The sequence below is a fragment of the Mobula hypostoma genome, chromosome 12, assembly GCF_963921235.1.
Source record: "Mobula hypostoma chromosome 12, sMobHyp1.1, whole genome shotgun sequence".
In the NCBI taxonomy this organism is placed as follows: Eukaryota; Metazoa; Chordata; class Chondrichthyes; order Myliobatiformes; family Myliobatidae; genus Mobula; species Mobula hypostoma.
This window is the reverse complement of record NC_086108.1, coordinates 28,274,785-28,301,550: the sequence shown is the minus strand read 5'-3', so window position 1 is coordinate 28,301,550 and position 26,766 is coordinate 28,274,785. Positions and strand designations below refer to the sequence as shown.

Sequence of the window (26,766 nt, the reverse complement as noted above, 5' to 3'; positions counted from 1 at the left end):
TGCTTGGAGATATTCATGGAGGTTGTGCCATGTCCTCCTCAGTGGCACTTATAGGGTCAAACAGCCTTTTTCCTCCCTCAAAGTCAGTTGAATAAGCTAAATGGACAGAGAAACTGAAAAGAAAACTAATGTGTATCATTTATATTTTTCTTACAAATGTGCCTGTGATACCACTGCAAGACTTCAATTCCACTTGTACATATAACAATAAATATTATTTTGAAATACCACCATAGAGTTTCTCACAAAAGTTAAACCTTCCTAATCAGCTGCTAATTCTTAGTGACCTCAAAAGAGCCTGTTGTGGAAATGGTGAGAAGAGCCCTGGGGCAGAATAGCCACGATCATAGTGGATGGTGGGGCCTATCCCTGCTATGTATAACTGTATTCATCACCCAGCATTTGCTTCCACCGCCTTCAATGCAACTGAATGTGTCAAGTTCAAATGGAACTCAAAATTAATTTCTCACAGAAAACAATCAGACTTTACCTTATCTTTCCCAACAGATAATGAACTTGCATATTATTATATAAAGCTCTCATTACATTGATGGTACAATACGGCTTTATAAATGTGGCATTGCCATTACAAAACACGTGCTCACCTGCAGACTGCTCAGCACCAAAAGCAAAGAAAGATAATTGATTCATGACCTCAGTCCCTCCTCCACTTTCCCAAGGCCAGTGAAATATATTTTACGAGGGGTGATTGATAAGTTTGTGGCCTAAGGTAGAAGGAGTCAATTTTAGAAAAACTAGCACATTTATTTTTCAACCTACTCCCCTCCTACATGTACACACTTAGTCCAGCGGTCGTGGAGCATTCGGATCTTGGACCTCCAGAAAATGTCCACAGCAGGGGTAAATGATAAATTCGTGGCCTAAGGTAGAAGGAGATGAGTTATTAACTTCAAACTTTCAGCATAATCACTCAAAGAGTTGAACTGCATGTGCATGCAACGAGAGCTGTATAACTCATCTCCTTCTACCCGAGGCCACCAACTTATCAATCACCCCTGCTGTGGACACTTTCTGGAGGTACAAGATCCGTATGCTCCACGACCGCTGGACTAAGTGTGTAAATGTAGGAGGGGGCTATGTTGAAATATAAATGTGCTAGGTTTTCTAAAATTGACTCCTTCTACCTTAGGCCAGGAAGATATCAATCACCCCTCGTAAATGTGAAGTCGGTATAACAATGTAAGAAGCATTAAATGGGCATAAATGTCCTCTGCGGGTGTTGCATTGATCTTTCAAACCAGGGATTGTGCTCACTGGGTGTCTTAGCGTCTCAGTGTGAGGGGTGTATTACATTAATCAGTAATGAAGGGTCTCATCCTGAAGTGCCTGCTCTTTATTCCTCTCCATAAATGCTGCTGAATTCCTCCAGGATTTTGTGTTACTCTAGATTTCCAGCCTCTGTGGAATCTTTTGCGTTTTCATTAACCCAAAACAGTTTTTCTTCAGGTTGGTGATGATGGAAACCAGTGAAATAAGAACTGAAAGAGTCCTACAAAGGTGAAACTCAAGGATTTCCTTTTAATTAAAAAATGATTATGTTAGCAGTACAGAAACAAATCAAAAATGTGTACTTCCCAGGCAGGGCAGAAAATCTTGTGAAATGCCTTTTCAGAATACCGATACCAGGAACTGAAGGTGGCCAATTGTTTTCAAACCACTAAAAGAAGCAATGGAGCAAACAGTAAAAGATTATTTGGAGATCATCTGTTTAGAGTTCTTTGCTCTTCGTCAGTGTGAATGTAGCTGATTTTCTTTCATTTTTAATACCTGTTGGAGCAGTTCAACTTGCTTTCAAACAGGGATATTCTGAGATCTATCCCACAAGGTTGCCTCCTTCAAAGGAAGCCATAAGGCATGCAGAACTTCTCCCGCTGCAAGATAAGCACTATCATCAGCAACTTCAATGCTTTTGATCACTTCATTACTTCTGTCCGAAGAAAGGGTTTCCTTTGATACGGTGCCTTTTGCGGTCTCCAAAGTACTTTCTCACCAATCATCTCCTTCCTGAGTGAAGTTATAATGTCGGAAACATGGCAGCCAATTTCTATACAAATAACAATATGATGATTATTAATTTTAAAACAAATTGTGAAACTGTTGGATTCTTGTAAAAACCTCAGGTTTGCTAATGACCTTCAGGGAAGGAAATGTGCCTCCTGACATGGACTGGCCTGTATATGACTCCAGACCCTGTGTAATGCGATTGGTTCTCAATTATCCTCTGAATGTCTCAATAAGGCAATCAGTCAGCTGAGGAGTATTTAGGATTATGCAATAAACACTGGCTATGTTATCAGTATGCAAAATAAATTTCTGGGGCTTGTATTATTCTTCTTCGAATACTGCAAAGTGACTTTTAACAATCACTTGAGTGACCAAACAGAGCCTTGTTTTAGAATCTCCTCTAAAAAGATGTCAGTTTGGACCACTGCACAGGTTTGGACAACTTGACGCTTGTGAAAAATCAGAGGGAACAATTTGCAGTTAGTGTTAAGCCACCATATTGAGACCATGGTGGAATTTGTCTTGTGAAAGTCACCTCAAGATTAAGCAGTCAGTCCTGTGCAAATTCAATGTTTCTAAATATGCTGTGCATGGGGTTATCCATTGTGTGCAGTACTTTTGGGAAAAGGATGTTTCTATGGTGGGATTTTATTGGTTGGTTGGAAATGTTTCAGCATAATTACTTGAGAAGTGCAACTGTTTACATTTTACCTGCAAATGGACCATAGTGTGCAAATCTACCTGCTCCGGTTTAGGAAGTCACAGAGGTTCTGTCTCCTTACCCTATTTTCTCACCAACTGCCATAAAACTTATCCAATGTGCTTTGAGATGAGAACATCAAAGTCTGGTCTTAGAGATTTTTTTGATATATGTAGGATAGGTGCATATTTACCTCTGCAGAGTTAGGTGGTAATTTCTGAATCATACCTCATAGACTGTGACATACCAAATTGTTTTCTCAAGCAGAAGTCCTTTGCAAAAACACTGGAGCATTATCATGGAGGGTTTGAAATCTTGGTGTTTTATCTTACTTGAGTGAGCAAGTCAGAATCTAATATTCTAGATTTGAAATTATTTTGTGATCAAATGTGTCCATTATTGTTAATTTACAAGTGACCCCATGGAAACATTATTTTCCTTAGCTAAGATAATAATGTTCTAAATTGTTTCTAATTCAAGAGCTTCCATGTCAATGGAACATTAATGTGAGTGGAAACATATATCATTGCACTCCCTGAGGCCTATAAACCTAGTCTTTGTTTTATCACTTCCTTTCCCTGCTATATTTAATGCCAATACAGGCTGATGCGAACCAATATTTCAATTTCCAACACCGAAACATCATTTTGAAATAGAGGTACAATGACAATAGAGACAAAGCGGTCAGGAAATACAACATAATACAAAGGCCAGTATCCATGCGGGAGAAGTTCATCCCCCTCAGACCAATCCATTTTTTCTTGGCAATGACATTATCTCCACCCCAGACTACCCAATTTTGCAGCATCTCCTTAGACTCTCCGGATTCATCAATGGACTGTAGGTGCAGTTGGGGTCCACGGTATTTCTTGCTCATCATGCTGGCTCTCTCATTTTCAGCCCTGCCCTTCAAAGCTTGTTTTTTGTATTGTTCATTCACAAACAAGTCCAGGTCGACAATATCTTCTACATCCCTCCTAGCAGTGTGTTTCCACTTGACAAAACTCCTCTTTTGACTTCTGATTCTCCTTACACTCCTTTGGTTGACTTGACGTTCTTCATTCATCATTGATTGTTCTGTGCTTTTTTCTTTTTCTTGCTTGCCCTTGTCTTCATCTATGTCTTTCTTCCACTCTTCTTCTGGGACAGTCCTCTCTTGACCCTGCCAAGTATCTTCTTCCACCTTCTGCTGCTTCTTCCGGAGTTCCTCCTCCTCTTTAAGATAACTGTAGTCTATATTATCTGGAGAATAATGTACATTGAGGAAGTTCATCACTGCATCTAAAATCCACTCATGGTGCCCATTGATCTCATTGTGACAGTCCGCACACATGTCTGGAGGTGGCCATTGAATCTTTGGGAATTTTGGATCCTCACTTAGTGCACCTAAAGGACATAAAGAAAACAAAGAAATAATCAATAGTACATACAATGAAAAAAAAAATTCAGTGGCTTTGTTTTTACACACTGGAGTTGAAACATGGTGTGTAGGGCTGGTGACCAGGAGTTATATAACGAGCCCAGGTATGACCTCTGGAAGGCTACTGTGAGTGCAAAGAGGTTAATTTCAGACTCAACTAGAATAATAGACAGATGCTTGACATCTGTGGTACGGTTTACACAATGTAACTTCCTACAAGGCGAGATCAGGTAGCATAAGTGGCAATGACCTTTCACTTCTGAATGAACTCAACCCGTTTTATGCAGGCTTTGACAGGGAGAACTTGATGCACCTAAACAAGCCACCACATCTCTAATCTGTAATTTCAGTCTCCGAGGCTGATGCCCGGGCATCCTCCAAGAGAGGCACCAAAAGGCACCTGGTCCAGATGGTGTACCTGGTTGAGTATTAAAAATCTCATTGGACAAACTGTGCGGAATAGTTATGGCCAGATTTAACCTCTTGTTTCTATGCTCTGAGGATCCCAACTGTTTCAAGAAGGCGTCTATTGTACTGGTGCCCAAGAAGAGCATGGTGACCTGCCTTAATGACCACCATTCAGTGGCACTTATATCAACTGCTTTGAGAAGTTAGTTATGGCATGCATCAAATCCTCCCGCAGAGATGACCTGGATCTTCTCCAATTTGCCTAGTAGCACAACAGGTAAACAGCAGATGTGATTTATCTGGCTCTTCACTCTGCTCTAGACCAGCTGGACAATAGGAATTCATGTCAGGTTGCTGTTCACTGACTACTGCTCAGCATTAAAAGCAATCAGCCCATCCAAATACAGCATCCAGCTTCAAGACCTGGGGCCCAGTACCTCGCTCTGCAACTGGACACTTGACTTCCTCATTGGCAGACATGAATCAGTAAGAATTGGTAACAGCATCTCCTCCTTGTGGACCATCAACACAGGTATGTCTCAATGCTGAATGCCTGGCTGCCTGTTCTGCACTCTACACACACATGACTGCATGGCCAAACACAGTTCTCATGCCCTCTTCAAATTCACTGGTAGCACCTTGGATGAATCACAGGTGATGATGAGTCAACTTACTGGATTGTGGTACAGCAGGTCACCTGGTTGAGTAACAACAACCCGTTGCTCAATGCCACCAAAGCTAAAGAGCTGATTGTTAACTCTAGGAGGTCGAAGAAGGGTGAACATAAACCAGTCTAGATTGGGGGATTGGCAGTGGACAAAGTTAGCAGCTTCAAATTCCTGGGTATTAACATATCAGATGACCTGTTCTAGGTGCAGCACATACATACACTCAGTGGCCACTTTATTAGATACGCCTGTACACCTGCTCATTAACGCAAATACCTAATCAGCCAATCATGTGGCAGTAACTCAATGCACAAAAGCATGCAGACGTGGTCAAGAGGTTCAGATGTTATTCAGACCAAACATCGGAAAGGGGAAAAATGTGATCTAAGCGACTTTGACCATGGAGTAATTGTTGGTGCCAGACAAGGTGATTTGAATGTCTCAGAAACTGATAAGCTCCTGGGATTTCCTTGTACAACAGTCTCTAGATCAGGGGTTCCCAATTGGAGGTCCACGGATCCCACGGTTAATGGTTAGGGTCCATAGCATCAAAAAGATTGGAAAGCCCTGATCTAGAGTCTACAGAGGATAGTGCAACAAACAACAATAATAATGCGAAAAACAAAACAAAAATCCAGTGAGCAGCTGTTCTGTGGGTGAAAATGCCTTTTTAATAAGAGAGCTCAGAGGAGAATGGCCAGACAGGTTCAAGCTGACACAGGAAGGTGACACTAACTCAAACCACCACATGTTACAACAGTGATGTGCAGAAGAACATCGCTGAATGAACCTTGAAGTGGATGGGCTACAGCAGCAGAAGGTCACACTGGGTTGTACTCCTATACCTAATAAAGTGGCTACTGATTATATATGCAATCAAAAAGAAAGCATACAAGCATTTTTTTTTTACTTTGTTAGGAGGGTAAGGAGTTTTGAACATTGAATACTCTAACAAACTGTACTGTTGAATGTACCTTGACTGGTTGCATCATAGTCTGGTATGGCAATTCAAATGCACAGAAACATAGGAAGCTGCCGAGAAAAGTTGACCCTGCCCATGCCCATGTAATCTTAATTGTAGGCATCTGTGGTCTCCATTCTACCAAAAGGCAATCAGAGCATGGGTGGGATGGGAAAAGTTTACAAGAATATTGCCAAAGTTAAAACCCACTGTCAGGAAGCACTAAGCAAGTGAGAATGTTTTACTCTGGAAGAGGGAAATAGTGTGTCCTGAAAATGTTGTGTGGTTGAAACCACTGGAACTGCCATATCTCTGGGAAGGCTATTCAATAGGCATATGAGGAGAATATGGCTGCATCAGAGTAAAGTGGGAAGAGATTCATACATCATACAAACATTGACAGGGAGGATTTTATTTTATTGAGATATAGCATGCAATAGGCTCTTCTGGCCCTTCGAGCCACGCTGCCCAGCAATCCCCCGATTTTAGTCCCAGCATAATCACAGGACAATTTACAATATCCAATTAACCTACCAACTGGTTTGTCTTTGGACTGTGGGGAAAAGCCAGAGCAGCTGGAAGAAGCCCACACGGTCACTGGGAGAACGTACAAACTCCTTACAGAAAGCGGTGGGAAGCCAGGTCACCTGTACTCTATAGCATACTACGCATTTTGACCATGTGACCATCTTCTAAGCTGTGGATTTTATGAAGTGCTACACAAATTTACAGTGCCCTATTAACCTGCAATCTGCATGCCTTTGGGATATGGGAGGAAACTGGAGCATCTGGACGAAACACACACATTTACTGATTTACTGGAGAATGCACAAACTTCACAGAGGCAGCAGCATAAGTCAGAATTGATGCTCTACTTGCTGTGCCATTATGCTGCTGTAATTTGCTCTAAAGTGGTCTAATTGCCAGAACAGACTGATTTGCATATTTCTACCTATATGTCCTGTAACGAACAAAAGTTTTAGTTGACGAGTCTTTTCCACCAAATCACAGTCCCCTTAAGCACTGTGAAAAAGTTCAAGCATGGGTAAATTCTGCTGCTCAAAACACCAAGTGCAAGGAAGTCATCTCAAACCTGAGGGAGGCACTGCCTAGGAAGGGGAAAATACAAAGGTTCGCTTTGTTTGTCACATCTACACGTATAGTAGACATCCCACCTCTCCCAGAAGTTCTGGGAGTCTCCCGCATATAAATAGTGGTTCCCTGATGCCCGCAAATTATATACAATATTCTGGAAATCAATTTTTTTGAGAGCGAGCAAGCGAGAGAGCGAGACCAAGAAAGCGAGAGCGTGCGAGCGAGGGAATGCGAGAGCGCGCGAGCGAGCGAGCAAGAGAGAGCGCGAGAGCGACCACAAGAGAGAGGGAGCGTGCAAGCGAGAGCGCGCTATGGCAGAGTGTTCCAAAAAACGAAAATATAAAACGTAGGCCACCCCAGACTACACTAAAGTGTACCCCTGCCTAATAGGGGTCAAAAATAATGACAGTGTTGCTCGCTGCACTGTTTGCAACAGTGACTTTTCTATTGCCCATGGTGGGTTAAGACTGTAAAAGACATGTTGAGGTGAGTTTAACAGGTGTCATTTGTTCATTAGCATAGCTAACGTTATTTAAACTAGCTGGCTAGCTGCTCAGGATCTACTCTATTGCAGACATCCCACCTCTCCCGGAAGTTCCGGGAGTCTCCTGCAAATTGATGGTGCTACCTCCCTGAAATGAGTTTTTGCAGAGTGGGATGTCTGCGTATAGTACATCAAAACATACAGTGAAATGTGTCAGTTATGTCAAGATAAATGAGTGAGGATTGTGCTCGGCAGCCCACAAGTGTTGCCATGCTTCTGACACTAGCACCATATTCACAATTTACCAACTCTAACCTGTATATATTTCTAATGTGCGATGAACCTGGAACGTCTGGAGCAATCTCACTTGGTCTCAGGGACAACGTACAAACTCATTACAGATAGTGACGGGTATTGAACTCTGATCGATGATCAGTGGTGCCGTGAAGTGAAGTGCTCACCGCTACACTACCATGTTGCCCTATCACACAGGAGTGGGCCACTCACCCCCTCATGCCTGCTACACCATTCAATAAATCTTTTGTAAGGGTTTTTTTTGTGTCATTGCGTAGTCTAATTAAAATGACTCCTTTGTTATGTTATAATTGAAAGGGCTTCTTTGTTATGTTAACTGCTGAGAAAGTCCTTCCCACTAGCAGTTTGTTTGAATCATGTTACTGATAAGAAGATGTTATGAACCAATTGCGATAGTTGTTATGTTTTTGGTGTATCTGTAAGATATTGTATGCGCGGGGTTTTGGGGAGAAGGCGGGAGAGAGAGACAGAGGATGGACCAGGTGCTGTGAGTCCGCTAATGGAGTCGGACCCCGAGCGAGGTGAGGAGACGGAGACAGACTTGTGCGGAGTGTCTGGTTGACCAGCGTTGTTGGTCCCAGGCGGCCGGTCGAGGAGGTCCGAGGGGTCGTAGGGTGAAGAAGAAGGGTCCAACTGTCTGTGCACGAAGAGATTGAACTTTGATAAGTGTGGCGCCTTTTATTTTCCTTTTATATTTTATTCTCTATTAATTATATAGTTCCAGTAATATCTATAAACTGCAAATCATTTAATCGTATCTGGTGTATTGTCTGTTATTTGGGGGGGGGTACATCACACAGCATCCACACAAACTGATTACCCAGTTTGCCGGGGCCGAGGACTGTTTCCCTAGACGACAGCGAGCTGAGCGACCCTGAGGGTGGCCAGGGGGCCAAAAAACGTATCACTCTGCCAGGGAAATATGAATGTACAGGAAATTAGGGAAGGAAAATTGTTTGCAGTAGGGAGAAACTATGGAGCCCTTGTGTTTAAAATTTAAAGTCTTGCAAGGTTTAATTCAACAGTTGGATGAACAGATGGCTGCAGAAGAACAAGCAGTCGAGAGGCCTGCCTGATTTGAAACACTTGCTCTCCAGGCTGGTCAGCCAATAATGGAGTGCCCAGTCAATCTGCCTTGTTAGCAGTAGAGCTTTTAACCATTCATCCATCCATCAAGGAGGTCAGCGCAATTGAGAGCCCAATCCTCAACAGGCCACTCTCCTCCTGCACTTCACTAGAGCTTGTGGTCAGGCACCAGGCACTATCCCAAGTGCCACATTATGCTGAGGGTTGGCTGTCACTCGTCACTCCATTGTCAGCTTGTCTCTCTGCTTTCACCATTCAATGTACCTGCTAATCAGAATACCGAGAAGGGGCTTGGTAAGCCATTCACTGCAGGCGATTCAAGTTAATCAAGAACGACAAATGCATTGACACCAGCACATATCACAATGAGGAATACATCCCACATCCAATGATGAACTCAGGAAGTGCGTGTTATATCATGGAGTGGGTGACATCAGGCAATACCAGCACTCACTGCCAGCACCATGCACCCTCCTTTATCCTGAGGAGGATTTGTGTGTGTTTCAGGGATCTGTTCAAGCCATCCAAATGACTGGGCATTTCAGATTTGGTCAGTGGATCAGGGTCCAAGTGAATTGCAGAATTAGAGATATGAATAGGGCTTCAATGTAAATAGTAGAGGGGGTACGTTTAACAGATCGGTAAAGTGTGGATAAAGGAAAAGGAGAATGCAAGAGAGGTTACTGAAGTCTCCAGAATAAAAATAAGGACAGAAGGTTAAGCTTAAGAATTTGACCAGGCAACATAGAGACAAATTTGAGAGAAAGGATGGTGAATATGAAACTGAAGGCGTCATATTTGAAGGCACTTTGTATACGAAACAAAGTAGATGAGTGTATAGTACAGTTAGAGTAGGCACAGCATGGGCATCACAGAATTGTTGCTGAAGGAAGATCACAGCTGGGAGATAAACATCCAAGGATACACATCCTATTATAAAGACAGGCAGATGTGCAGAGGGTGGGGCGACTCAGTTGGTAAAAAAAATGAAATCAAATCCTTAGCAAGAAGTGACATGGGATCAGAAGATGTTAAATTCTTGTGGGAGGAGTTAAGAAGCTGTAAGGGAAAAAAGGCCAAACTGGGAGCTCTATAAAGGCCACTGAAGAATAGCCAATATATTGGGGGTACAAATTACAACAGGAGAAAGGTAATATTGTGGTGATCATGGAGAACTTCAGTATGCAGGTAGAATGGGAATATCAGGTTGGTACTGGATCCCAAGAGAATAAATTGGTGGAATGCCTTTAAAGCAGCTTGTAGTCTGGTCATATCTACTGGGGAAAGGGCGTTCTGGATTTGGTGTTGTGCAATGAACCAGAATTGATCAGTGACTCTTCAGAAGCAATGATAATATCATAGAATTCACCCACAGTTGGTGATGCAGAAGCAAACATCAGGTACATTTTGCCTGCCACAGTCCCAAGGAAACACCGGGTTGTGTAGTGCGAGAGAGAGTTTAAACGAAGCAGGCGAGAAGTCGGCACATTGGTGCCACAGCCCGAGGAGACACAGGATTGAATAGAGGGAGAGAGAGTTTAAAAGTGAGAGGGGGCAGTCGGCACATTTTGCACGCCACAGTCCCTGAGCAGACATTGGATTCTGCATAGTTAGGCACCTGGCAAGGACCAGTGTTGGAGTGGGGAGTTGAGGGTTTGGCTCATCGAGGCTTCCCCAAGGAGAACAATAGACCACAGCTAGATTTTTTTCCCATTATTTATTTACTTTTTCTTTCTTCTTTATTGCACATTTAGAGCAGTGGGGATGCCAGGCAGGATAGTGGAATGCTCCTCTTGTGGGATGTGAGAAATTCAGGGAGACTTCCAATGTCCCTGATGACTACAACTGCAAGAAGAGCATCCAGCTGCAGCTTCTAACAGAACGTGTTAAGGAGTTGGATCTGGAACTGGATGAACTCCGGATCATGCAGGAGGCCAAGGGGTTGATAGACAGGACATACAAGGAGATACTTACACCCAAGGTGTTAGAAACAGGTAACTGTGTGACTGTTACAAGGGTAAAAGGGAATAGGCCGCCAGTGCAGAGTATCTCTGTGGCCATTCCCCTCAATAACAGGTATACTGCTTTGGATACTGTTGGGTGGGATGACCTAGCAGAGGAAAACCACAGTGGTCAAGTCTCTAGCACTGAGACGGACTCTGTGATTCAGAAGGGAAATGGGGAGAACAGGCAAACTGTAGTGATTGGGGATTAGTTGGTTAGGGGAATAGAAAGGAGGTTCTGTGGACATGAACAAGATTCCTGGATGGTTTGTTGTCTCCTGGGTGCCAGGATCAGGTACATTTCGGATCGAGTCCACAGCATTCTTAAGTGGGAGGGTGAGCAGCCAGAGATCGTGGTCCCTGTTGGTACCAATGACATGGGAGGGATGGATAGATGGATAGAAACATAGAAAACCTGCACCACAACAGAGGCGCTTCGACCCACAAAGCTGTGCCAAACGTGTCCTTACCTTAGAACTAGCTAGGGGGTACCCATAGCCCTCTACTTTTCTAAGCTCCATGTATCCATCCAGGAGTCTCTTAAAAGACCCTATCGTATCCACCTCCACCACCGCCGCTGGCAACCTGTTCCATGCACTCACCACTCTCTGCGTAAAAAACTTACCCCTGACATCTTCTCTGTACCTACTTCCAAGCTCCTTAAAATTATGCCCTCTCAAGCCAGCCATTTCAGCCCTGGGAAAAAGCCTCTGACTATCCACACGATCAATGCCTATCATTATCTTGTACAGCTCTATCAGGTCACCTCTCATCCTCTGTCGCTCCAAGGAGAAATGTCCAAGTTCACTCAAGCTATTCTCATAAGGCATGCTCCCCAATCCAGGCAACATTCTTGTAAATATCCCCTGCACTCTTTCTATGGTTTCCACGTCCTTCCTGTAGTGAGGCGACCAGAATTGAGCACAGTACTCCAAGTAGGGTCTGACCAGGGACCTATATAGCTGCAACATTACCTCTCAGCTCTTAAACTCAAACCCATGATTGATGAAGGCCAATGCACCGTATGCCTTCTTAACCATAGAGTCAACCTGCGTAGCAGCTTTGAGTGTTCTATGGACTCGGACCCTAAGATCCCTCTGATCCTTCACTCTGCCAAGAGTCTTGCCATCAATGCTATATTCTGCCATCATCTTTGACTTACCAAAATGAACTACCTCACACTTATCTGGGTTGAACTCCATCTACCACTTCTCAGCCCAGTTTTACATCCTATCAATGTCTCGCTGTAACCTCTGACAGCCCTCCACACTATCAACACTCCCAACATTTGTGTCATTAGCAAATTTACTAACCAATCCATTCACTTCCTCATCCAGGTCATTTATAAAAATCACAAAGAGTAGGGGCCCCGGAACAGATCCCTGAGGCACACCACTGGTCACCAACCTCCATGTAGAATATGACCCGTCTACAACAACTCTTTGCTTTCTGTAGGCAGGCCAGTTCTGGATCTACACAGCAATGTCCCTTTGGATCCCATTCCTCCTTACTTTCTCAATAAGCCTTGCATGGGGTACCTTATCAAATGCCTTGCTAAAATCAATATTCACTACATCTACGGCTCTACCTTCATCAATGTGTTTAGTCACATCCTCAAGAAATTCAATCTGGCTCATAAGGCACGACCTGCCTTTGACAAAGCCATGCTGACTATTCATAATCATATTATATCTCTCCAAATGTTCATAAATTCTGCCTCTCAGGATCTTCTCCATCAACTGACCAACCACTGAAGTAAGACTTACTGGTCTATAATTTCCTGGGCTATCCCTACTCCCTTTCCTGAATAAGGGAACAATATCTGCAACCCTCCAATCCTCTGGAACCTCTCCTGTCCTCATTGATGATACAAAGATCATTACCAGAGGCTTCAGCAATCTGCTCCCTCACTTCCCACAGTAGCCTGGGATACATCCCATCCGGTCCCAGTGACTTATCCAAGTTGATGCTGTCCAAAAGCTCCAGAACATCCTCTTCCTTAATATCTACATTCTCAAGCTTTTCAGTCCACTGCAAGTCATCCCTACAATCACCAAACATGAGGAATTCTGCAGATGCTGGAAATTCAAGCAACACACATCCAAGTTGCTGGTGAACGCAGCAGGCCAGGCAGCATCTCTAAGAAGAGGTACAATCGACATTTCAGGCCGAGACCCTTCGTCAGGACTTGACGAAGGGTCTCGGCCCGAAACGTCGACTGTACCTCTTCCTAGAGATGCTGCCTGGCCTGCTGCGTTCACCAGCAACTTTGATGTGTGTCCCTACAATCACCAAGATCCTTTTCCATAGTGAATACTCAAGCAAAGTATTCATTAAGTACCTGTGCCATCTCCTCCAGTTCCATACACACTTTTCCACTGTCACACTTGATTGGTTCTATTCTCTCATGTCTTATCCTCTTGCAAAAGTCTTGCAAAGTGAGTTCAGGGAGTTAGGTGCTAAGTTAAAGGACAGGACCTCCAAGGTTGATGATACAAAGATAGGTGGAGGGGCATATAGTGTTGAGGAAGCAGGGTGTCTGCAGACGGAATTAGACAGATTGGGAAAATTGGCAAAGAAGTGGCAGTTGGAATATAGTTCAGGAAAGTGCATGGTTATGCCGTGGTAGAAGGATTAAAGGTGTAGACTATTTGCTAAATGGGGAGTAAATTCAGAAATCAGAGGTACCACAGAGGGACTTGGGAATCCTCACGCAGGATTCCCTAAAGGTTAACTTGCAGATTGAGTCGGTGGTGAGGAAGGCAAATGCAATGTTAGCATTCATTTTGAGAGGACTAGAATACAAAAGCGAGGATGTAATGCTGAGGTTTTATAAGGCACTTGGTCAGACCACACAGAGTATTGTGAGCAGTTTTGGGTCCCTTATCTGAAAAAAGATGTGCTGACATTGGAGAGAGTCCAGAGGAGGTTTGGGAGAATGATTCCAGGAAAGAAAGGGTTAATGTATGAGAAGCATTTGACGGTTGTGAGCCAGTACTCACCTGAGTTTAGGAAAATGAAGGGGGATCACATTGAAACCTATTGAATACTGAAAGGCCTAGACAGAGTGGATTTGGAGGATGTTTCCAATACAATAGTTGGGGAGTTTAGGATCAGGGGCACAGCCTCACAATGGAGGGCTGTCCCTTTTGAAAAGAGATGAGAAGGAATTTCTTTAGCCAGAAGGTGGTGAATCTATGTAATTCATTGTCACAGATGGCCGTGGAGTTCAGTTCATTGGGTAGATTTGAAGCGGAGCTTGATAAGTTCTTGAGGAGTCAGGTTGTCAAAGATAATGGGGAGAAAGCAGAAGAATAGAGTTGAGAGGGGCAATAAATCAGTCATGAAGGAATGGTGGAGCAGACTCGATGGGCCAGATAGCCAAATTCTGCTCCTATGTCTAATGGTCTTACAGTCTAAAGGCAGAGGAATGAAAGAGGAGGTGGAAGAGGATAGTAGCAGTTTGAGGGTACAGCAGCAAAGGTAGAAAATCCTGAATCCACAGGACAATTTCAGCTCAAAAAAAGTAAAAGGCATTTTTAAGGGAGGATAATGCAGCCATGGCTGCCAAGGGAAGTCAAAGTCAACATAAATGAGAACGAGAGGATGTATAATATTGGAAATTGTAGCAGGAAGCTAGAGCATTAGGAAACTTCTAAAAACAAAAAGAAGGCACCTAATAAAGCAATAAGGGGAGAAGAAAATGAAACATGAAGGTAAGTTAGCGAATACAGGGTAATATAAAAGAGCTTTTTCAGATACTGTATATAAGTTTTTTCATATATAAAGAGTAAAAGAGAGAAAAGAATGGACATTGACCATTGGAAAATGATACTGGAAAAGTAGCAATGAAGAACAATTAAACAACTGATTAAGTACTTTGCATCAGTTTTCATTGTGGAGACACTAGCAACATGCTGGAAATTAGAGTGTGCCACCACAGTTGCCTTCAGGGGAGATTTTTCCTGACAGATTTGTTGGAATTCTTTTAAGAAGTAACAAGAAGGAAAGACAAAGGAGAGTCAGTGGATGTTGTTTACTTGGATTTACAGAAGGCATTTGACAAGTTGCCACAATGAGACTTCTAAAGAAGACATTGAGACCATGGAATTAGAGGAGAGGTATTAGTATGGACAGAAGATTTGCTGACTGGCAGAAGGCAAAACTGGGACTAGCTGGCTTCCGGTGACTAGTATTGTTCTGCAGGTGTTGGTGTAGGGTCCACCATTTTTCACCTTGTATGTTAGTAATGTGGATGAATTGACAGCTTTGTGGCCTAGTTTGTGGATGATACAAAGATAGGTGGGAGGGGTAGATAGTGTTGAGGGAACAGGGAGTCTGCAGAAGGACTTGGACGGATGAGGAGAATGGGCAAAGGAGTGGCATATGGAATATAATGTAGGGAAGTGTATGATCGTGCACTTTGGTAAAAGGAATAAAGACGTGGACTATTCTCTAAATGAAAAGAGAATTCAGAAATTGAAGGTGCAAATTGACTTAAGAGTCTTACTGCAGGATTCCCTAAAGTTTAACTTACAGGTTGAGTTGGTAGAAGGAACTCAAGTGCAATTTTTTAGCATTCACTTCCAGAGGACTAAACTATACAAGCAATAATGAAATGCCAAGGCTTTATAAGACATTGGTCACACTATATTTGGAGTACAGTGAGTATTTTTGGGTCCTATATCTAAGGAGGCGGGTGCTGGCATTGGAGAGGCTCCAGGGGCAGTTCACAACAATGATTGCTGGGATGAAAGACTTCATGCATAAGAAATGTTTAATGGTTCATTGGAGTTTAGAAAGATGAGGGGGTTCTCACTGAAACCTACCAATTATTGAAAGGCCTATGTAGAGTGGACATGGAGAAGATCTTTCGAGTGGTAGGAGAGTCAAGAACTTGAGGGTGCAGCCTCAATCAAAGGACATCCCTTTAGAACAGAGATGAGAAGGATCTTATTTATCCAGAAGGTGGTGAATTTGTGGAATTCATTGCCACAGATGGCTGGAAGGGCATGCCATGGAATATATTTAAAGTGGAAGCTGACAGGCGTTTGATTAGAAAGGGTGTTAAAGGTTAGGAGGAGAAGGCAGGAGAATGGGTGGAGACAGAAAAGTACATCAGCCATGATCGAATAGTGGAGCAGACTCAAAGGCCTGAATGACCTAATTCTGTTCCTGTCTTATGGCCTGATGGCTTCTCTTGAGCTATTCTATTGCTTACCCAAGTTAATCAGGAAGTGCTGCTATGTCTCTGCATCCTTACACTCATTCTTCTGACCTAGAAGCATTCGCAGTACTAACTATGTGAATGTGGGGGATTTCCATGTGGGATGGGTGAAGTAGGAAAAATGACAGGATCAGAAGTTTGGAAGGTCAATAATAAATCAGTAGAGCTGGGAGAAACTATAACTCTTCAATCCAGCTAGTCCCACCTTTGCCTGAGTACTTTTACAGTGTTCAGTACAGTCCTATTTCCTTTCTGTTCCCTGGGAAGAGGTATGGTATTTTTGCGGTAAATTTAGTGGATTGGCAGCCAACCTTCTGAACCAATAATCTTAGGACATGAACAGAAAGCCTACCATGGCAATTGGACAATTCAATTTCAGGTAATAAAAGAAAAAATAAACTAGCATCAATATCAGAAATGTACCATTCTTACTTAGTTTAGTCTAGGAGTAACTCCAAATACACTACATTAGTCAACTTCTATATCTCTTCACAGCAGGAACCATTATGGATGATAAGTGTCAAATTCACTAGTGATGTCCTGTGAACAACTCATTTGTATCTCTTTAACTATTCCTTCATCCATCTTGAGAACTAATTGCTATGTCATCACAACTTTGGCCCAGACCATTACCCAGGTTCCAAATTCTTTGAAGTAAGCTTTTAAATTCCACCATACCAATTCCACTTACAACATCCTGGTTTGAACACAACTTCTTTACATTATTTCCATGTATAGTTTTCATCCATTGGGTGGCTTTGCATCGAAGTGTGTGAAACTCCATATGATAACATCCAACATTTTTTTTATCAACTTCAAGAAACTGCAAACACAATATCTTTCTTATAAAATGATGTTTTTCAAGATTTGCCTGTTTTGGAGATTTTATTACCAGCTCCATAATTGTCTGAAATATACCATCAATTGACAATATCAAAAGATTATTAGTCACTGTAGTTTTGTGATCTTGCTGTGTGTTAATCAGTGGCCACAGATCCCCATAGCCAATGCTGAGGCTATGCTATGAAATGGAGGGATAATATTTAATTGGGTGTAAATGGTTTGAGACATCCATGAGCACAGTCTTTCCTGTTTCCTGTGACAGATTATCTGATGCAACATCTAAATCCAGATCCCATGACCAAATAAATTCCAACACACAACTCATTCTAGAAATTCTACAGGAAGTACTCCAACTTTCATCCCATAACTACACCAGAAAATAGCTCTTCTAACTCCATTCAGCACTTCGTAGACTGTCTCTGAAATATAAATGAGAAAACTTTGAACTGAGTGCTTGTAAAATCTCTGTGCATTTTATAAATCAACATTATTAGATTATCTGAATTATTTGATTTTTATTTCAGTTTCATTCAGGACGTTTATTTGAAAAAATATCTTTGGGTAAGTTCCTCAACTTCAGTTTGGATAATGAACTGCACTTAATTGGTAACAACTACAAAATCCTTATGCATTCCAAGTTACTCAGATCTGCTCAGGATATTATAGTTGCAGGTTATTTTCCCTTGAGTTAGCTTGGACACACCACAAAATAGTGTGTTTGATTAAGCATCCCCTAACGAATTAATTGATGTCTGTCTTTTGAAAACTGCATCCTTTGAAGCAAAAATTCCAGTTGACAATATAAAATACATCGCCAGTGTGGAGATTTATTAGTGTATATAAGTAAAAGGTGAATTTTCTAAGTTTTCTTCATCCATAATATTAGTTAAAACAGAAATAAAACTTGAATCTGCAATTACAAACCTACACTGCACTAAAGACAAAAATAACTCTCAATACTTTTAAACAATGTAATTCCTATTTTTTTCAGTGGTATACTTCTCTCGTGAATTTTTGTAATGCTCATGAATAACTCTATTACCCTGTGGGACCCACACTTTCACTATATTCTCTGTTGATATATAGGCCCATTCTATTTACTATGACACATGATGTTTTGTGTTGGTTCCTTTCAACCCCCCAGAGTATTTAATCCAGCCCCTCCACTCTTTACAAAGGGAAAAGACTACAGCTGCTGCCTTCTCCCCGGAGTCTATTATGCCTTCCTCAACACTAGAAATCTTGCATCACTCCCTTGGTCCCTGTCCAGGCTAAAAACCTTTTGTGTGCTTAAATTGCTGCAGTTAACATGAATGAATAACAGGAATGGTCAACTTGCCCTAACAGTTGTACCTACTAGAATTGCCGGAGCAGAGTATGGTTGCAGCTGGGTTGAAAGCCAAGAGACTGCAGGTCCCAGCGATGCATTTGGATAATCAATGCAAATAAGATGGTGTGAATGCTTTGCATGACTAAAAAGCCGGTGCATTTAGCCCATCAGCTTCATTAACAGGAGGTCACTTACAAAGTAAAGTTCATGATCTTTGATGGCATTTGTTTCCTTTCCAAGGGTATGACCTCTCTATTCGTTGTAGAGCAGCCCCGTAACTAAATCTTCCTGGGCCAATGTTTTGCTTCAAGATGGGAAAATGGTTGGAGGTTTTTGTGGCCAGATGGGAAAGCAGTCAACTTGATTTTGCTAACGTAAACACGAGGAATTCTGCAGATGCTGGAAATTCAAGCAACACACATCCAAGTTGCTGGTGAACGCAGCAGGCCAGGCAGCATCTCCAGGAAGAGGTACAGTCGACATTTCGGGCCGAGTCCCTTCGGCCCGAAACGTCAACTGTACCTCTTCCTAGAGGTGCTGCCTGGCCTGCTGTGTTCACCAGCAACTTGGATGTGTGTAACTTGATTTTGCTGTATGTTGGGGTAACTGACAGGATTCAATTATCAGCCGGATATATGTGGGGCTGCTTCAGCAACCACTTGGGGAGGGGGCTGATAAAGTTAGTACCCAACTCTCAGAATGAAAGTCTTGGAAATCCCACATACAATGGGAAAAATAAAGGTAAGAAATAAAATATGGTGAAAAATGCTCAGCAGGCCAGGCAGCATCTATTTGATGAGAGTTAAAACTAATGTTTCAGGAAAGGACCCCTCATCAGAACTGTGAAGGAGACAAAAGAAACTTATCAAGATTCAGAGTGGGTAGAGGAGGGAGATGCCTCTGACAGGGTGAAACCAGTGTGCTCATGGAGATAAGCTGTAAACAAGAATTATTCTTTTTCTTTTGCTTGGGAGTGGAGGACATGTCCAGTCTCCCTCAGAATCAGATATATTACTAATAGTATATGTCATGAAATTGGATGTTTTGCAGCAGTAGTACTACGCTATACATAAACAACACTATTAAATACAAAAATATCTATTTACTTATTTGTTTATTTATTGATTTGTGTATTTCAGAGTGTAGTTTACAGTGCCTATAAAAAGTATTCACCCCCCTCCAGTGGAAGTTTTCATGTTTTATTGCTTACAACATTGAATCGCAGTGGATTTAATTTGGCTTTATTTACACATCAACAGAAAAACAGTCTTTTTGTCAAAATGAAAACAGATCTCTACAAAGTGATCTAAATTAATTACACATACAAAATACAAAATAATTGATTGCACAAGTATTTACCCCTTCAAGTCAGTATTTAGTAGATGCACCTTTAGCAGCAACTACAGCCTTGAGTCTGTGTGGATAGATCTCTATCAGCTTTGCATATCTGGACACTGCAAATTTTTCCCATTTTTCTTTACAAAACTGCTCAAGCTCTGTCAGATTGCATGGGGATTGTGAGTGAACAGTCCTTTTCAAGTCCAGCCACAAACTCTCAATTGGATTGAGGTCTGTACTCTGACTTGGCCACACTAGGGCATTAACATTGTCGTTTTTAAGCCATTCCTGTGTAGTTTTGGCTTTATACTTGGGGTCATTGTCTTGTTGGAAAACGAATCTTCTCCCAAGTCGCAGTTCTCTTGCAGACTGCATCAGGTTTTCCTCCAGGATTTCCCTGTATTTTGCTGCATTCATTTTACCCTCTTTCACAAGCCTTCCAGGGCCTGCTGCAGTGAAGCATCCCCACAGCATGATGCAGCCACCACTATGCTTCATGGTAGGGATGGTGTGTTTTTGATGATGTGTGGTGTTTGGTTTGCACCAAACATAGCCCTTTGTCTGATGGCCAAAATGCTCAATTTTGTTTTCATCAGATCATAGAACCTTCTTCCAGCTGACTTCAGAGACTTCCACATGCCTTCTGGCAAACTCTAGCTGAGATTTCATGGGAGTTTCTTCTAACAGTGGCTTTCTCTTTGCCACTCTTGTCATAGGTCTCTTGGTGGCCTCCCTCACTATTCCCCTTCTTGTACGGTCACTCAGTTTTGAGGATGGCCTGCTCTAGGCAGATTTACAGCTGTACCATGTTCTTTCCATTTTTTGATTACTTATTTAACTGTACTCCAAAGGATATTCAGTGACTTGGAAATTTTCTTGTATCCATCTCCTGATGTGTGCTTTTCACTAACATTTTTGCGGAGTGCTTGGAGTGTTCTTTTGTCTTCATGGTATAGTTTTTACCAGGATACTAACTCACCAGCAGTTGGACCTTCCAGATACAGGTGTATTTTTACTAAAATTAATTGAAACACCTTCGATGCATACAGGTCCCAAAAAAATTTCCATTTAATGAATTATGTGACTTCTAAAACCAATTGGCTGCACCGTGATGATTTGGTATGTCTTATTAAAGGGTGGGGGGGGTGAATACTTATGCAATCAATTATTTTGTGTTTTATATTTGTAATTAATTTAGATCATTTTGTAGAGATCTGTTTTCACTTTGACACAAAAGTCTTTTCTATTGATCAGTGTCAAAAAAGCCAAATTAAATCCACTGTGATTCAAAGTTGTAAAACAATAAAATATGAAAACTTCTAAGCAAGGTGAATACTTTTTATAGGCACTGTGTACTTTGCACTGTACGACTGCTGCAAAAATCAAATTTCATGACATACTTTAAGCAACATTATATATATGTATGTGTGTTTATGTGTATGTGTATATATACATACACACACACATACATATACATAAGGTTGCTTAACATTGTCATAACCAGGCTATAGGTTCGCACTACCTATTAAACGCTCCAAATGGCATGCATGCCATGCATCTCAAATAGCCTCTAACAACCAAGTCCAGCTACTGACCTTCCTGTGTGGCTTAGCTACCAAGCCCAGAGGAAATGTTTCTACTGACAGGAGAAGGGGCAAATACGGGTTACTGGCACCTTAAAACCAGTCACTTTGGGCAGATCAAAGTTGCTGGTGAATGCAGCAGGCCAGGCAGCATCTCTAGGAAGAGGTACAGTCGACGTTTCAGGCCGAGACCCTTCGCCAGGCTTCCAGAGTAAACCCCAAGGAAAAATCTGGAGCTGTAGTCCCTGAGTTCAACTCTATCTGGCAATCCCTGTGATGCTGCTGGTGCAAAGCTGTATTGATCTCTGCTGTTCCTTTGGATTCATCAGTTGCTTGGAGAGGGTGAGCCTGCTGCATGGGCAACAGTTTGCTCTCCATAATGTAATGCCTGGCTTGTGTATCACACTGTATATATAATGAGTAGTACAGAAAGAGAGTAATACTAGTGAGGTAGCGCTCATGGCTTCATTATCCATTCAGAAATCTGATGGCAGAGGGGATGAAGCTGTTACTAAAGTGTTGAGTGTGTGCCTTCAGGCTCCTGTGCCTCCTCTCTGACGGTAGTAATGAGAAGAGAGCATGCCCTGGCTGGTGGCGGTCTCTAATGATGGGTGCCACTTTTCTGAGGCACTGCCTTTTGAAAATGTCCTCGATGTTGGGGATGCTAGTGCCCATGATAGAGTTAGTTGAATTTATAATCCTCTGCAATTTTTTCTAACTCTCCACACCAGATGGTGATGTAACTGTTAGCATGCTCTGCAGAGTACTTCTATAGAAATCTGCTGGAGTCTTTGATGAAGTACCCAGTTTCTGCACTGCATCATATAATTCCTACATTTTTATGCTATGTTCTCCACATCTGACAGTTCCCATTTTCTCATTGACCAGATATCCTAATTAACAGTTTATCCCCTTTGTCTCCTTCTCAGTCTTGATGAAAGGTATTCAACTTGAGAAGTTAACTCTGTTTCTCTTCCCAGATGCCACACATCCTACGGAATGTTTGCAGCATGTCCTATTTTTATTCTAGATTTCCAGCATCTGCAGTATTTTGGTTTTCACTTGCATACATATTGATGCAGCTATAAAGAACGCAAGACAGTGGCTATATTTCATTAGCAGTTAGAGGAGATTTGGTTTGTTAAACAAAACACTTGAAAACCTACAAACGTACTGTGGAGAGCATTCTGAATGGTTGCATCACTGTTTGGTATGGGGGAAGGGGGTGCTACTGTATAAGATTGAAGTAAGTTGCAGAAACTTGTAAAATTAGTTGGCTCCATCATGGGTACTAGCCTCTGTAGTATCCAAGCCATTTTGAAAGTGCAGTGCCTTAGGAAGGTGGCTTGCATCATTAAGGATCACAACTAGCCAGGACATGCCCCCTTCTCAATGTTACTATCGGGAAGGAGGTACAGAAGCTTGAAGGCACACACACTGTGATTCAGAACAGCTTCTTCCCATCTGCCATCCAATTTCTAAATGGACATTGAACCTATAAAACTATCTCACTACTTTAATATTTCTCTTTTAGCACACTATTTTAACGATTTAATAGGCATACTTACTGTAATTCTGTTTTTTTCTCTATTTATCATGTACTTTTTTGTACTGTTGTTGTAAAGTTAACATATTTCATGACATGTGTTGGTGATATTAAACCTGATTCTGATTCATAAAGATTGGAGGCGTTTCTTCAGTCACTTTTGTACTTGTTGACATTAGGTTAAACTCTCCTAGGTCAATAAACAATATTGACAGAGGCTGGTTTGTTGTTCCATTGATTCTAGTGGCAAGACCAGACTACGTTGAAGCAGCAACATCAGGTGCAATGTATTTTAACTCCTTTTGATGCTCTTTACTAGTAGGCTGAGAGCTGCGACCATCACTTTCCATCCTATCCCCACTGGAACTATCACTGGTTAGCCTATACCTACTGTGACCCTCAATGGCCATTCATTGTGACCATCACTTCCCAGCCTATCCCCACTGGGACCATCACTTCCCAGCCTTTTCTCACTTGGTCCATCGCTTCCCAGCCTATCCCCACTGTGACCATCACTTCCTAGCCTTTTCCCACTGGGACCATCGCTTCCCAGCCTTTTCCCACTGGGACCATCACTTTCCAGCCTATCCCCACTGGGACCATCGCTTCCCAGCTTATCCCCACGGTGACCATCACTTCCCAGCCTTTTCCCACTGGGACCATCACTTCCCAGCCTATCCCCACTGTGACCATCACTTCCCAGCCTTTTCCCACTGGGACCATCACTTTCCAGCCTATCCCCACTGGGACCATCCCTTTTTTTTATTTATTCATTTACGCGAAGTGGGCGTTTCCAGCTAAGCCAGCATTTATTGCCCATCCCTAGTTGCCCATGAGAAGGTGGTGATGACCTGCCTTCTTGAACCGCTGCAGTTTCTGAGGTGTAGGTACACCCACAGTGCTGTTAAGGAGGGAATTCCATGATTTTGAACCAGCGACAATGAAAGAATGGCGATATGTTTCCAAGTCAGGATGGTGATTGACTTGGAGGGTGATTTCCAAGTGGTGGTGCTCCCAGGTATCTGCTGTTTTCATCCTTCTAGATGGTAATAGTCATGGATCTGGAAGGTGCTGCCTGACGAACTTTGGTTTGTTCTTGCAGTACATCTTGTAGATAGTACACACTGCTGCAACTGTTTGTCAATGGTGGGGGATTGGATGCTTGTGGAAGAGGTACCAATCAAGTGGGCTGCCTTATATTGGATGGTGTCAAGCTCCTTGGGTGTTGATGGAGCTGCACTCATCCGGGCGAGTGGCGAGTATTCCATTACACTCCCGACCTGAGCCTTGTGGATGGTGGACAGGTTTTGGGGAGTCAGGAGGTGAATTACATGTCGCAGGATTCCTAGCCTCTGACCTGCTCTGGTAGCCGTGGTGTTTATATGTCTAGACCAGTTCAGTTTCCTGTCAATGGAAACCCCCAGGATATTGATAGTAGGGGATTCAGTGATGGTGATGCCACTGAATGTCAAGAGATGATGGTTAGAGCCTCTGTTGTTGGAGATGGTCATTGCCTGGCACTTGCGTGGCTCAAATGTTACTTGCCATTTGTCAGCCCAAGCCTGGATATTGTCCAGGTCCTGATGGCATTTGGGTATGAACTGTTTCACTATCTGAGGAGTCACGCGTGGTGCAGAACATTGTGCAGCCATTTGTGAACATTCCCACTTCTGACCTTATGACGGAAGGAAGGTCATTGATGAAGCAGCTGAAGATGGTCGGTCCTCAGACACTTCCCTGAGGAACTCCTGCAGTGATGTCCTGAGGCTGAGATGACTGACCTCCAACCACCACAACCAACTTCCTTTGTGTCAGGTATGATTCCAACCAGTAGAGGGTTTCCCCCCGAATTCCCATTGACTCCATTTTAGCTTGGGCACCTTGACGCCATACTCGGTCAAATGCTGCCTTGATGTCGAGGGCTATCACTCTCATGTCACCTCTGGTATTTAGCTCCTTATTCCATGTTTGGACCAAGGAGGTGATGAGGTCAGGAGCTGAATGGCCTTGATGGAACCCAAACTGGACATCCGTAAGCAGGTTATTGCTGAGTAGGTGCTTCATGATAGCACTGTTGATCACCCCTTCCATTACTTTGCTGATGATTGAGAGAAGGCTGATAGGGTGGTTACTGGCTGGGTTGGACTTGTCCTGTTTCTTGTGTACAGGACATGCCTGGGCAATTTTCCACATTGCCAGGTAGGTGCTTGGCTAGTGACACAGCAAGTTCTGGAACACAAGTCTTCAGGTCTATTGCCCGGATTTTGTCTGGGCCCATAGACTTTGCAGTATCCAGTGCTTTCAGCCATTTCTTAACATCACGTGGAATCAATCAGATGGGCTGCATACTGACATTTGGGATGCTGGGGACTTCTGGAGGAGGCTGAGCTAGATCATCTACTTGGCACTTCTGACTGACTACCTAGCCTAAACCCACTGGGCCATTAATTGTGACCATCACTTCCCAGCCTATTTCCTTTGGGATAATCACTTTCCAGCCTATCCCCATTGAGATCCTCGCTTCCCAGCCTATCCTTGTTGGGATCATCACTTGCCATAAATTGGGACCATCACTTCCTAGCCTATCTCCTTTGAAATCATCACATTCCAGCCTTTCCCCACTGGGATCATCACTTCCCAGCCTATTCCTACTGGGACCATCACTTCCCAGCCTTTCCCTACTGGGACCATCACTTCCCAATCTATCCCCACTGGGACCATCACTTCCCAGCCGGTGGTATACTACTAGCCAGTTTTAGGAGGAGAATAGTCTATACTTTCAAAAGAAAGAAAAAAATGGGAAAAATTCTCCTAGGATAAGTCAGTTTTACCTGTCATGTCTCGTTCTTTTTTAAGCACACATGCTCTATGTAATTCCCTGTAGCCTCATTTCCTACCGAAATGGGCAAACTGAGACCGAGGCATTCACAACATGGGCTACCAGTGAGGAGCTCAATCAGTACCTTCCCCTCCAACTGAAACTCACCGATTTCATTATGACATCAGCAACAAAGGAAAGGCAATTTAGCCCCGGAGTCTCCGCTGCCATAAAATGTGATGATTGATTATCATTGTATCTCCATTTATGCAATTTATGCTTCAATAACTTTGGGTAACAAAAAACAAACAAAACATCAGGTCTATGGAGAGAGTAAAAGTGAATGTTTAAAATGAAAGAGAACATTGGTAGCTCAGGTTGGCTACTTGTTTGTAGGGTTGTTCGGTGAGCCTGGAGGTTAGGTCGCAAACGTTTCGTCACCAGTCAAGGTGACATCATCGATGCGCAACTGAGTGTTGTTGCAACTGGTGACAAAATGTTTGTGACCTAACCTCCAGGTTCAATAAACAACCCTACAAACAAAAGTGAATGCTTCAAGTCAAAGACCCTATCAGTGAATTTCTGTGATGGGCATCTGCTCTACAGAATATTCCTTATCACATCCATTCCCTGTCTATCCTCACTGCAACTTAAAACTTGCTTTCTCTCTTTCACCCCAGTTGTAATGAGGGGGTCAGTATTCAACTTGCAATAGTAACACTGTTTCTCTCTCCACAGATGCTGCCTGACCAGCTGAATGTTTCCAGCACTCTACTTCCATTTCAGACATATGCAATTTTCTTTCTGAGTTTTAAAAATCAAACAATCACCCTTTTGAAGTTTGCAATTTATCTTCTAGTTTCAACAGACCAAAGAACTGATTGTGGACTTCAGAAAGGGTAAGATGAGGGAACAC

The 26,766-nt window shown here is 42.7% G+C and overlaps 1 protein-coding gene across 1 annotated transcript in view; it reads right to left on the bottom strand.

Annotated features, from left to right (window-relative positions):
• Positions 1-1,503: 1,503 nt before the first annotated feature.
• Positions 1,504-26,766, bottom strand: part of qsox1 (quiescin Q6 sulfhydryl oxidase 1) — a 164,577-nt gene continuing 139,314 nt past the window's right edge. Inside the window, exon 12 of the mRNA XM_063063763.1 lies at positions 1,504-4,111. Coding sequence (XP_062919833.1) covers positions 3,291-4,111 — 821 coding nt within the window. The 3' untranslated portion in view covers positions 1,504-3,290. The remainder of the gene's footprint in view (positions 4,112-26,766) is intronic.